The sequence below is a fragment of the Talpa occidentalis genome, unplaced genomic scaffold (genome assembly GCF_014898055.3).
Source record: "Talpa occidentalis isolate TD23 unplaced genomic scaffold, MPIMG_talOcc4v2.1 talOcc4.7, whole genome shotgun sequence".
Taxonomy (NCBI): Eukaryota; Metazoa; Chordata; class Mammalia; order Eulipotyphla; family Talpidae; genus Talpa; species Talpa occidentalis.
This window is the reverse complement of record NW_023605083.1, coordinates 109,429,905-109,442,542: the sequence shown is the minus strand read 5'-3', so window position 1 is coordinate 109,442,542 and position 12,638 is coordinate 109,429,905. Positions and strand designations below refer to the sequence as shown.

The window sequence follows — 12,638 nt, the reverse complement described above, 5'->3', positions numbered from 1 at the left end:
CTTGGAAAGAACATTTCTGTCTGTTCAGCATTAATGCTGCATTAACCTTTCTAGCTACTGCATCAAATTGAAGCCTCAAAGATTCACTGTCCATGCCTCCTTAAAGAAGAATTTCCTGAATTCTTCCCTCTCAAAATGCATGCTAAGTGTTAGGTATATTTAAAAATAAAACATACTTCCTGCCTTCAATGAAACTTCCAATCAAAAATTCTCCATTGGGTTCTCCTTGGTGGCACAAGGGGTTAAGACGCAACCTATGAAGCTGTCCGCAGCCACTGCAGCACAAGTTCGATCCCCAGCCAGGGAGCTACCCACATGGTGCAGCAGACCTCTCCTGACTCACCCGCTGCTTTCCTCAGCAGTGTATTTCAGTCGATCTGCCTGTTCTGTTTCTCACTATGTCTCTGGTGAATTCTCTCACCACCCCCACCCCCCCGTACCTCTGGCCTGTACCTCAGGTTCTTGTATGCATAAATAAGTAAATCTTTAAAAAAAAATAAAGAGGTCTGCTGCGCCATGTGGGTTGCTCCCTGGCCAGGATTGAACTCGTGCTGCAGTGACTGTGATAGCTTCATAGGTTGTGTCTCAACCCCCTGCGCCACCAGGGAGGCCCCCAAAAAATAATCATTAAAAAAAAAATTCTTCATTGAATGAGATTGCTTGCATTCTATATTTTGGATCTAAATGTTCACCTTCATCTTTTAGAGAAGTCTAACATTTCCACTTGTCCAGATCATTGGAATCCAGTCTGTCACCCACAACACTGACTCTTAGATTTATGTTACGTAAAAATTTGATAACCATGCTTTGATTTAATTCGGTAGATTTAATTCAAATGACAGATGAAAATGTTGACGGTGACAGGGCCACATACAGCAATCTTAGAGGCTGCTGTCTCTAATGATATCAATCTTTCAGTCAGTATCTTGAGCACTCTAGGTAGCTGGCAGAAGAGAGGTGGAGTGTAGACAGGAGTCAGGGTTGGCTTATCTACAGCAGTGTAATACCATCAGCAGACATGTATTCTCCAAGGAGCTTAGGTATTTTTTAAAAAAATTGAACCTCCCCCTTCCTGGAAAAGAAAAGAATGATTCCCTGATTAACCTTGCAGAGCCTTTGGGGAGATCCTGTGGCACCACGCTGTCCTCAGGTGGCTGCAGCCATCTTTCCAGGTCCTCGTCAAGAGTAGAGTGAGCTCTGTCCAAGGGCAAGTGAACAGAATTGAGATTATAAGTATTTCCCTTCTTCCCTGACACAAATGCATAGCACCTTAGAGTGGGAAAGGATCTTTAAACTTGTGCTTTCACTCTACATATGAGAAAACCAGAGCTCAGCAAGATGGTTACTTAGTTGCACAAGTTACACAGACTTATAGAGGTCCATATGGTTCAATCCAACTGACATGTGCACTAAAGCCCTCCTTTAACCCCTTGACAAAAACCCTCAGCACCTATGAGATCACTACTCATTTAAACACAATAGAGGAATTTCCTATCATTTGCAGCTGAAAATATTCTGCAGGCCTTCCCCCAGGATCCACAGGACCAGGATTAGGATGAGGCAAGTAGCATTAGTGCAGATTCAGATCCTGTCTTTCTTTAAAATTTAGCTATTTTTGTTCATCATGGATTTTTCTGCACTGATTTTGATATTTTTTAAGTGGCACCGAAATAGTTCAATCTTGATCCCTAAGTTCTCTGGTGTCCCCTTCAATATTGTGCCCAAGGAGTGTTCTCACTCATCTCACCCCTGTCCAGGCCCTGAATGACAGGACAATGCAAGAGAAGTCAGGAGGCAAAGGTGAGCCAAAGTGGCTTACCTTACAACACAAGTCAAAGGAGAACACCAAATCCGGAAAAGAATCAGGTTTCTTGAGGCAGTCCTCTGATTTTAGACTGAATTGTCTGGGTGACTGCCCCCATTTTCTTTAATTTGCTAAGAAAGATCTAAAAATTCTCTTCTACAGCTTTTGAATAAATTGTTTTGAAAGAAGCTGAAACTGGTCTTTGCTTAGAAAAATGATGTAAAAACAAAAAAAATTGACAAAACAATAAATAATCCTATTAAGAAATGAGCAAAGGATTTGAATAGACATTTGTCCAAAGATATCCAAATGGCTACTGAACATATGAAATGATGTTCAACAACACCAGTCATTTGGAAAATGCAAATCAAAAACCACAATGAGATATCATTCATACCTTTAGGATGGCTACTATCAAACAAACAGAACAAGTAGTGGTTAGGATGTGAAGAACTCAGAACCCTTGTGCACTGTTGGTGGGAATGTAAAATGATGCAGCTGCTGTAGAAAATAGTATGGTATTTCCTCAAAAAATTAAAAATAGATTCACCATATGATGCAGCAGTATGTCTGGGTATATATCCAAAAGAATTGAAAGCATAGTGTCTTGAGGTATTTGTATGCTCATGTTCTTAGCAGCATTTTCACAGCAGACAAAAGGTGGAAGCAACCCAGTGTCCACCAACAGGTGAATAGATAGTGTTCTCTCTCTCTCTCTCTCACATACACACACACACAAATGATATTCAGCCCCAAAAGGAAAAAACTCAAAATACATTACATCAATGAACCTTGAAAACATGCTAAGTGTAATAAGCTGGCCACCAAAAGACAAACACTGTATGGTTTCACTTATATGAGATGTCAAAAACAGTCAAACTCATAGAAATTGAAAGTAGAATGATGGTTTCTAGGGATAGGGGGTAGGGGAGAGGGAAACTGTTTAGTGGGTATAGAGTTTCAGTTTTGCAAGATGAAGTTCAGGAGACAGTTGTACAACAATGTGAATACACTCAACTCTACGGAATTATACACTTAAAAATTGTTAAAATGGTAATTCCATGTTATGTGTATTTTATCACAATTAAAAAAATTTAAATGAAACAATAAAACCTTTTAGAAATAGGGGCTATTAGGATAGTATGGAAAACACTAGAGGGAATGTCTTGTTTCTCAACATTAGGAAAAAAACTTACAAACAAATAGAGTTTTAAAAATTCTTTTAAAAGTCAACTTTTCTGTTACCTCTCTGTATCTTCTTCTAAATCCTGAGTTTCTTTGGTCCAAAGCATACTGCTATCGTCTCTCTTACTTTTAGTTTCTTGTTCTTCTAAGTGCCTTTGATCTAGAAACAGTTGAAAGACTTAAGCTGATTAGAGCAACAGAAAAATACTGAAAAATCCTGTCTTAAAGCGCAAAAAAATAAAGGCTAATCAGTGGCCCCTGAGGTAAGCAATGACCAGTTCCCCTCTTCCCAGGACAGCAGGGGCCAGGTGGCAGTCTGCAGGGCGCCTGTATTCACAGCAGCTGCTTCTGGGGTCTTGGGAGCTCTTTGGTGCCAGAAGAAGCTACAGGACATCTTATCTGTGCCAAGGCTCGAGAGAGTCAGAGAAAGCAGAGGAAAGAAAGGGCACATAAAAGAGGAGGCAAGAGACCCTGAAACAAATCGCACAAATTTACTCTTGCAGACCATCCTGTTGTGACTTGTTAGATGTTTCCAGGGAGGAATCCGGGTGGGGAAGTACAGTGCCCTTTAATGTATGCCAGGCATTTTACATATGCTATCTCACTCCATCCTATTAGTAGTCCTCTGAAGGGAAGGGAACGAACATTTGTTAAGTATCTTATAACGTAAGAGGCACTGCACGTGGAGCTATTTATTATGTCCATCATGAGGTAAGAATTATCCTCCCTGTTTTACAATGACGGTGACTGAGAGTTACAGCCATTAAACAGTCTGCCATACATCCAAGGTCCACACTCCCCCAAGCGAGCCCCCTGTGCTGCTCAGGATAGCATTAAAACAAAACTGGAAGAAAAGACCTGGGTGGTTCCAGCTTACCTCTTGCCGAGATGTCCAGATGACTCGCTGTGTTCTCACCCAACACAGTGCATGGGACCTGCTGCTGCTTCAAGTGCTCTGTCACGGAACAAAAGGCAACTTATTTCTTCCTTCCCACTGCCCCTTCTCTAGGACAGTGATTCTCAAAGAGTGGTCCTCAGACCAGCAGCATCTGTATAACCTAAGAAGTTGTTAGATATGCAAGAACTAGAAACTCTGAGCTTGGAGTCCAGTAATCTGTGTTTTAACATGTCTTCCAGATGATTCTGATGCCTGACAAAATTTGAAGGAGGACCACTGCTTTAAGGCATTCCACATTTAAAAGGAATTCTTCGGGCCTCCCTGGTGGTGCAAGGGGTTAAGGCGCAACCTATGAGGCTGTCTGCAGCCACTGCAGCATGAGTTCAATCCCCAGCCAGGGAGCTGCCCACATGGCGCAGCAGACCTCTCCTGTCTCGCCTGCTGCTCCCCTCAGCAGTGTTTCAGTGGGTCTGCCTGTTCTGTTCCCCACTCTGTTTCTGGTAAATTCTCTCACCCCCCACACCTCTGTCCTGTGCCCCAGTTCTTATATGCATAAATAAATCTTTTTAAAAAATCTTTAATTAAAAAAAATAAATGAAAGGTGGGCCTCCCCAGTGGCGCAGCGGTTGAGCGCTGCGCTGCAAAGCTGCCCACAGCCTCTGCAGTGCCAGTTTGATCCCTGGCCACCGGCAAGGGTCCCACATGGCATGCAGACCTTTCCTGCTGCACTCGCTGCTCTCCTCAGCAGTGTACTTCATCAGTCTGCCTGTTCTGCTCCCCACTCTGGCTCTGGTGAATTCTCTCACCCTCCCATGCTTCTGACTGTACCCAGTACTTGTATAAATAAATAAATATATATAAATCTTTTTTTAAAAAAATAAATAAATGAAAGGAATTCCTTAAGTATGACAAAATCGCAGACAACACTAAAATGAAAAATAAAATGAAGACAGGTTACAGTGGCAGAGCCTATGTCATAGGTGCCTTGCCTAACTGACATACAGTGATTCAAGATTAATATTCACAACTAATCTTCACAACAGGATCAACTGTGTTACTGTTATTCTTGTTTATCAAATGAGGAAATGAAGGTAAAGAAAGGTTAGGAACCTTGCCTAGAGTCACACAGACAGTAAGACATTGAATTGGAACTTGAATCCAGTCTGGCTCTAAAATTTATGCACTTTTTTTTTTAGTTTTGTGATTTTCATTATCTTCATTATTATTATTTTTGTGTAGAAGGTCTGCAGTGAAGGCCACAGGTACAAGAGGCGAGAGGATTCACCAGAGACAGAGTGGGGCGCAGAAGAGGTGGAGTCACTGAAATATACTGGTGAGGGGAACAGCAGGCAAGACAGGAGAAGTCGCCCGCTGTGCCATGTGGGTTAGTTCCCTGGCCAGGGATCCAACTCAGGCTGTAGTGGTAATACCGCTGAGACTTAACCTGTAGGCTACCAGAGAGGCCCTAAAGTTAATGCTCTTAAAATCTCTATGTTATAATTTGTCATAATTCAAAATGTTCCCTATCTTTATTGGCCTATATTTCAGATTTTTTAATCTAATCTATATAAAGACAAAGGAATTTCCAGTTCCTAAAGAATTTATCGCTAGTCCGAGACAAGCCACAGTGAAACTCAGTACACTGCTTAGCATCTGTTAGATGCTCAGTCTCCTTAAAATGTTCCCCAGAACAGAGCAAAGCAGAGAGAAGACAGCTGCAAGGCGCACAGACAGGAAACCCAGGGGGAAACCCGGACTTGCCGGGGAGCACGGATGATGGTACAGCTGCAGTCTCTCCCTTCCTGCAGGACAGGAAGCAGGCATACCTGGCAGCTCCTCACAAGATCATTTCATGAAATTTGAAATTTAAAAAAAGTCATTTGCATCCTTGTTCAAAGTAGTTCCTTGTTGATCTTCAAGGATCACCTGTATCCTAAGGTGCTAAAGGATATAGGCTCCTCATAGGCCCTTGTCAGAAGCCAACAGCATTACATGTGTCAGCAGGTGTCAACTCCAGGTCACTCCCCAGCGCTCTTTTAAGGGGAAAAGGCAGCACAGCCATGACACATAATAATTTCATGGGAGGGACCAGTATTAGGAGAAACTACCCAAGCGCCCTTGTGACCCACCTTAAAGTATAGACATCACCTCGAAATCTGGCCCTGATAATGCCCATAAGTAAAATAAGGGTTCCACAGAACATGCTGGGGTACAGCAGTACCATGAGGTCATGCTGTTTAAATGGGGAGGTCCACATCGTAAATGCAGAGAGGACAGCAGAAGCCAAAGGAAAAGTAATGCTAAGGTCAAACTGCAAATTAATCTACAAGTGTCTTAAATCATGACCGAGAAATAGATGACACTGAGCACCCACCTGAGCAGGATGTGCGAGAGTGGGACAACACTCTCACAAGTAGCAGTTTCATCACTGCACTAAGGAAAGCCAGGGTGGAGCTGGGGTCCTAAAAGCCTAAACCAACATCCCTGTGACCAGGACAATCTGGTGGCATTTGGGGAGGGATGCAGCGTGGCAAGGACCTATGATTACAGAAAAAGGAAATCCAAGGGAGGTCCTGGCAGCTCTGAGTGGCTCTACCATGTTCACCAGGACAATGTTCATGGGTTGGGGTTGTGCTAGCCTAGAAGGTAGCTTCTACTGATTAGGACCAGATAAGTTCTCACTCACCTGCCTCTTCCCAATGAGACACAAAACCTCAAAGACCCTGATAACTCTGTCCCTCGACAAATTCTCTAGAGTTCCTGTACAAAGAACCGGACTATTAAAAGTTAATGAGATGCATACTTTGTGGGTGAGGGATTGGCAGATGAGGCTGTCAAGAAGAGTCAGGTCTTTCCTGGAGAAGCAAACCACCTGCCCCAAATGTCTCTATAACCACGCATCATTTATTTTTCAGCATCAGTTCCACTGGGCAGGTCCAGCCCATCAGCTGCAACCAAACATGAACTGGCTACAGCTCAGTCTCTGCCTGAAATGGAAAATTCTGGTCTCATTAGGTCTTGTGCCCTCTTGAAAGGGAAGTAACCATGATGCCAATATCTTTAATACCGCCTCTATAACAGCAAGATTCAAAGGATAGGATGTTTTGGTCTGAGTAGTCAAGACTTCAGGACTCCAAGGTATGCAGGTTTGATTCAAAAAGGAGACATGAGAGGGCCTCCCTGGTGGCACAAGGGGTTAAGCACAGCACTGTGAAGCTGTCCGCAGCCTCTGCAGCCCAAGTTCGATCCCCAGTGGGCCAAGGAGCTACCCACATGGTGCAGGAGACCTCTCCTATCTCGCCTGCTTCTCCCCTCAGCAGTATATGTCATTCAGTCTGCCTGTTCTGCTCCCCACTCTCTCTGGTGAATCCCCTCACCTACCTGCACCTCTGGCCTGTACCCCAGTTCTTGTATGCATAAATAAGTAAAATCTTAAAAAAAAATAAGAGGAGACATGAGAATACTTTTAAGAGAAGAAGTTCATCAAAATAAACATTTTGCATGTTGCTATCTCCTCTTAGGAGCATTACTCTAGCTCCTTTTAAGTAACAAAATGAAAAAGACACAGGCCAATCATCTTGGCCAGGCTTCCATAATAATTTGAGGCCCATTTTATTGGAAAACTCCCCTTTCCTGAGTTTTGGACATTCCATCAGACCATCACAGGATCTTTTGTACTACTGCTCACACCTGAGACAGGAAATCATGTCGTGGTCAGTGACCAGCCCTAACAGGGGCAGGAAGCATAATCTATATTGAACATCCCTTACCGATTTCGTCAAGTAGCTCCTGGGATGGTGGCGGTAGTTCATCAATGTGATGCTGTGAGATGGCTTCTACTAGTTCTTCAAAAAGATAAATGGGAAAATGACGTAATACCTTCCTGGACCTCAACTGGACTTTCTAGGTTCCAACACGGATTTGATTTAGGAGTTCATGATGAAACAAACTATGGATTTTCTAGGCTCCCACATGGATTTGATTTAGTATTTCTCAACAATGAAACAAACTAAGGTGAGGAGAAAGTCTTTCACATTATTATTATTTCTATTTGAGACCTAATCTGTGAGTGGTCTAGCTCCCCCTTTTACCCAAACCCTTTCCTATATCACCCCTTAACCCAATTCTGCTTGATCTGAACCTCTCCATCCCCAAGGATACTTGAAGTAGGTGAAGTACAAACACTTACAAAGGGGTTGGGGGACCAATCTGGACTAGCACTTCTGGAGGGATATAGAGGTTGTGGACCAGTCAGAGTGAACCAAAAAATCATGAATTGTGAAGACTCTCTCTACAGATTACCAATCCAGGGATAAACTAAGAGACACACTTTGGGTCTTTCCCTAAGAGCTCAATTATAAGATCAACTGAGCATAAATCACAAAATCCCCATGCACTGGCAGAAATTCTAAGAGTTGCATCAAAGACATAAGACATTAAAATTAATGCAGTAGGGCCTCCCTGGTGGCGCAAGGGATTAAGCACCGCACCATGAAGCGATCCACAGCCTCTGCAGCACAAGTTCGATCCCCCACCAGCAAGGGATGGCACAGCAGACCTCTCCTCTTTTGCCCGGTGCTCCCCTCAGCAGTGTGTTTTAGTCGGTCTGCCTGTTCTGTTCCCTGCTCTGTCTCTGGTGAATCCTCTCAACCCCTCACATCTCTGGCCTGTACCCCAGCCAGCTCTTGTATGCATAAATAAATAAATCTTTTAAAAAAAATTAATGCAGCAAAGGCAGTATGTCTCAAGAGCTGTTAATACTCTCTCACACCCTTTGATTTTGAAACTGTCTTCTAAGTATCTATCCTAAGGAAAGGATCAGAGGTGCAGATAAATTTTTACAAAGAGCAAAAATTAGGAAACCATATAAATCTCTAATTTAAGGGCATGGTTAAGCAACACAAGTAGAATGGGCTATTTTGTAGCCATGACTTATATTTGTAAATGATTTTTAATGACAAGGGAAAATACTCAAAATATATCATCAACAAAAAGAAGTAGATCAAAGCTGATTATCATATAATCTCATCTCTGCTAAAAATATGTTTCTGTACATTTCTAAAAGCATGAAAAAGATATGTAACAAAAAAGTACATCAGGATAAAAAATGCTAAGGTTAAATGGTGGTTTTCTTTTTTAAGCTCTTCATTATTTTCCAGGTTTTCTACAATGAGTACATTTTACTTTTATAATCAGGAGCAGAGGCAGTAATAGCATTTTCATTTGAATCTAATGCAGCATCAAAGATGAGAATAGGGCCTCCCCCGTGGCGCAGCGGTTGAGCGCTGGGCTGCGAAGCTGCCTGCAGCCTCTGCAGCGCTAGTTCCATCCCAAGCCGCTGGCGAGGGTCCCACATGGCACGGCAGACCTCTCCTGTCGTGCCCGCTGCTCCCCTCAGCAGTGTATTTCATCAGTCTGCCTGTTCTGCTCCCCACTCTGGCTCTGGTGAATTCTCTCACCCTCCCGTACTTCTGACTATACCCAGTGCTTGTATAAATGGATGAATAAATCTTTAAAAAAAAAAAGATGAGAATAAGGCTCCTGACTGACTATCATGAACTTGTATTTTGATATTAAACACAGTACCTTTTGGCAAGCTCCTTTTCTGGGTGGCATGGAATAAGGTGTCAGGTGCTTTAGCAATGACAGAAGAACCAGTCCTGGTAAATGCAGACAACCTTTTCTACAAGATATAAACATGGTAATTTACACTTGGTATTAAGTAAAAAAGTCTGTGAAGCTCAATCATTTCCAAGATTAAGCTTGCATGTCACTGATGAAATAAGATAAAATAAGTCACTTGTAGCTTGAGTCAAACTTATTCAAATGTCACCCTCCAGGGAAGCCTTCTCACCTCTCTTGATTTCTGTAGCACTCAGTACCTACCTTTATACTCCAGCCTTTCTCACTAGGCTGTGCGGCCCTATGGGGCAGGGACTGTGTCTTCTGTATTCATACCTCTTTTCCTAGAAGAGGGCCTGGCACTTAGAACCAGCCCAATTAACACTTGTTAAATAAAGCCACAAAAATTCTTTGTCATTTCTCTATTTCAAAGTGAAATAGAGTCAAATGTAAGTCAAAAGCCCAAAAGAAGATGATTTTTATTTAAGGTCCACAGCAAGTAATTGATTGGTCCACAGGATGGTCAGTTAGGTTTCAGTAAGTAAAGAACTTAATAGTGTTCTTGGAAACTACACATATGAAATATGAAGTGGGGGAGGGGAGGAGGAAGAGAAAATACAGGAGCGGGAGGAGGGAAGAGAGGAGAAGATAGTATACAATTATGTGTTTTTGCTGCAGACTATTAGTTCAGGAGTTCAGAGAAGGGGTGGTAAACCAAAACTCTCAGAGGACTTTAAATATGAAGCAGAACTGGAACCTCCTCAAGTGGGCTGGGTATGGTCAAAGAGAACAATGGAGGTGAAGGTAGTATCATAAGCTGTGACAGAAGCGGGCTGTTTAGATCAACTGTCAAGCATTACATAGGAGGGAGAAAAGGGGAATAAAAGCACAAAACCCAATATCTATCCTGTAACACAGGCTCCAGGGGGAGCCCCAGGAAAGCCTGGAGATTAAAGCATAGTTCTTATTTTCTTTGTAAAATGGATTTGGAGAAATCTTGGCACTTTAGATCACTGAGGCCTCTGGGTTTCCAGATATGTGTAACACAGGGTTAGAATACTTACATCAGTCAGTCTTGAAGGGGAAGTTTCGGAAGACATAAGAAGGGAATCTAGACTCTTAGCTTTCTCTCGAACAGATATATATCTATCAGACCAAGTTCGAAACGATTCTTGACTGTTACAGAAGGAGGTAGATCCTGTTTTACCCTGAAGTGTGATACTTTCAAGGCAGTCTTTGTACCTACTGGCAGCTGAAGAAATGGATCCTGTTGTAGAAAAGATGGCAGTAAGAGTCTGGATCCCTTACATTATTTAAAAACAAAAACCCACAAAATTCTTACACCCATACCAAGGATTCTAAATTGTTAATAACTAAAATACTCAACGATCTGAGGCACAGTTCCTCAGATATAAAAAAAAAAATGGCAGTCTGTATAGACTTGGCCATCAACACAAAGGGAGATTATTTAAACTACCATTTATTGAAAATAACAATATTAAGAGAGGATATTTGATGCTGGCTGTATGTAGCTATAGGATCAAATCTGTATATGTTTAAGCACAACTTACAAACTAGAGAATCCTAAGCTTTTGCACCAAATGCAATAGTGATTAGAGTACACAGCAGACCTTGCATTGGTGATTCTCTACCATGAAAGTGAAAAACCTTCCAGCTGCTCCCTCTCCCTGTGGCTTATGCCCTTAAGTAACACCCCTGCACTGGGAGCAAACATGAGCTGGTTTCCCATAGTCATTGGGCAGGAGCTGTTAACTCTTCTCCCCAAAATGCTTCTCATCCCAGCAGGTGATTACCTGGGCTAAGCGGAGTGCTGACACTAGTAGGTGCATGTTTTATTTTGGGTGTTTTGCATGAAATTTCTTTAAAAGAACCATCTCGTTCACAGGAGATACTAGATAGGTCTTGAATGTCTGTCAATGATCTAAAGAATTAAAATAAAAGCATATAGTAATTAGAAGAAAATATTTCAAAAAATTAAACAGTATGTTCCTGGGAGTTATTTTTTTTTTAACTTTTGGTTTTTTAAAGATTTATTTATTTATGCACACAAGAGCTGGGGTACAGGCCAGAGATGCAGGGGGTGAGAGGTTTCACTAGAGACAGAGTGGGGAACAGAATAGGCAGAATGACCGAAAGCACATTGCTGAGGGGAGCAGCGGGCGAGTCAGGAGAGGTCTGCTGCATCATGAGGGTTGCTCTCTAGCCAGTCAGGGATCGAACTCCAGCGCTGCAGAAGCTGTGGACTGCTCCATAGTGCGGTGCTTAACCCCTTGTGCCACCAGGGAAGCCCTCCTGGGAGTTATTTTTTAAGTCTGATCTTGACCAAAATCTTAATTTAACATGAGGCCAAAATTAGAGAATATCTTATAGTTGTTTGTTTTATTGCATGTCTTTGTTATGCATTTCTCTTTTCACCATTTGAGACCATTCTTTTAGGTCAATTTTATGGCTTTTAAAAACCCAAAATACTTAATTTTATCTTATATATCTTAAAGAGAATATTATAAAAAGAAATCCTATCTTTAAACATATCTCTACAGCTGAAAATAAACCATTTCCATAAATGAAAGGATATTTATGTGGAAAACAGATTGAATCTATCTCAAGTATAAACTTTTATTATTATTATCACTGTGTTTCCTTGATTGTAAGATGCTGTTAATTATAGATCACATTACCATAATAAAATCTTTTCATAGTTCACATCATCAACTTAATAAAAGCTTTTGGTAGAGAATAAACATGCTCACATTAATTGTATACATAAAAATGGGAAGAATGGGGCCTCCCTGGTGGCAAAAGAGTTAAGCACAGCACTGTGAAGCTATCCACAGCCTCTGCAGCACAAGTTCCATCCCCCAGCTGGCCAGGGAGCTACCCATATGGGACAGCAGACCTCTCCTGACTCGCCCGCTGCTCCCCTCAGCAGTGTACTTCAGTCAGTCTGCCTGTTCTGCTCCCCACTCTGTCTCTGGTGAATCCTCTCACCCCCCCACACCTCTGGCCTATACCCCAGTTTTTATATTAATAAATAAATCTTTAAAAAAACATGGAAAGAATGTAGGGCATCCCTGGTGGTGCAAGGTATTGGCAGCCACTGCAGTATGA

General features: G+C 42.1%; 1 protein-coding gene across 11 annotated transcripts in view; it reads right to left on the bottom strand.

Moving 5' to 3' along the window:
* TEX14 (testis expressed 14, intercellular bridge forming factor) overlaps positions 1-12,638 on the bottom strand; it is a 91,739-nt gene that overhangs the window by 9,692 nt on the left and 69,409 nt on the right. For 10 of the 11 annotated variants that reach the window (XM_054689713.1, XM_054689715.1, XM_054689710.1 and 7 more), the window contains 7 exons: positions 11,324-11,451; positions 10,574-10,776; positions 9,474-9,570; positions 7,658-7,732; positions 3,867-3,944; positions 3,050-3,149; positions 1,105-1,197 (listed from right to left, as the gene is read on the bottom strand). In XM_054689713.1, the coding sequence (XP_054545688.1) occupies positions 1,105-1,197; positions 3,050-3,149; positions 3,867-3,944; positions 7,658-7,732; positions 9,474-9,570; positions 10,574-10,776; positions 11,324-11,451 (774 nt within the window). The remainder of the gene's footprint in view (positions 1-1,104; positions 1,198-3,049; positions 3,150-3,866; positions 3,945-7,657; positions 7,733-9,473; positions 9,571-10,573; positions 10,777-11,323; positions 11,452-12,638) is intronic. The other variant, XM_054689716.1, reaches the window with a different exon arrangement.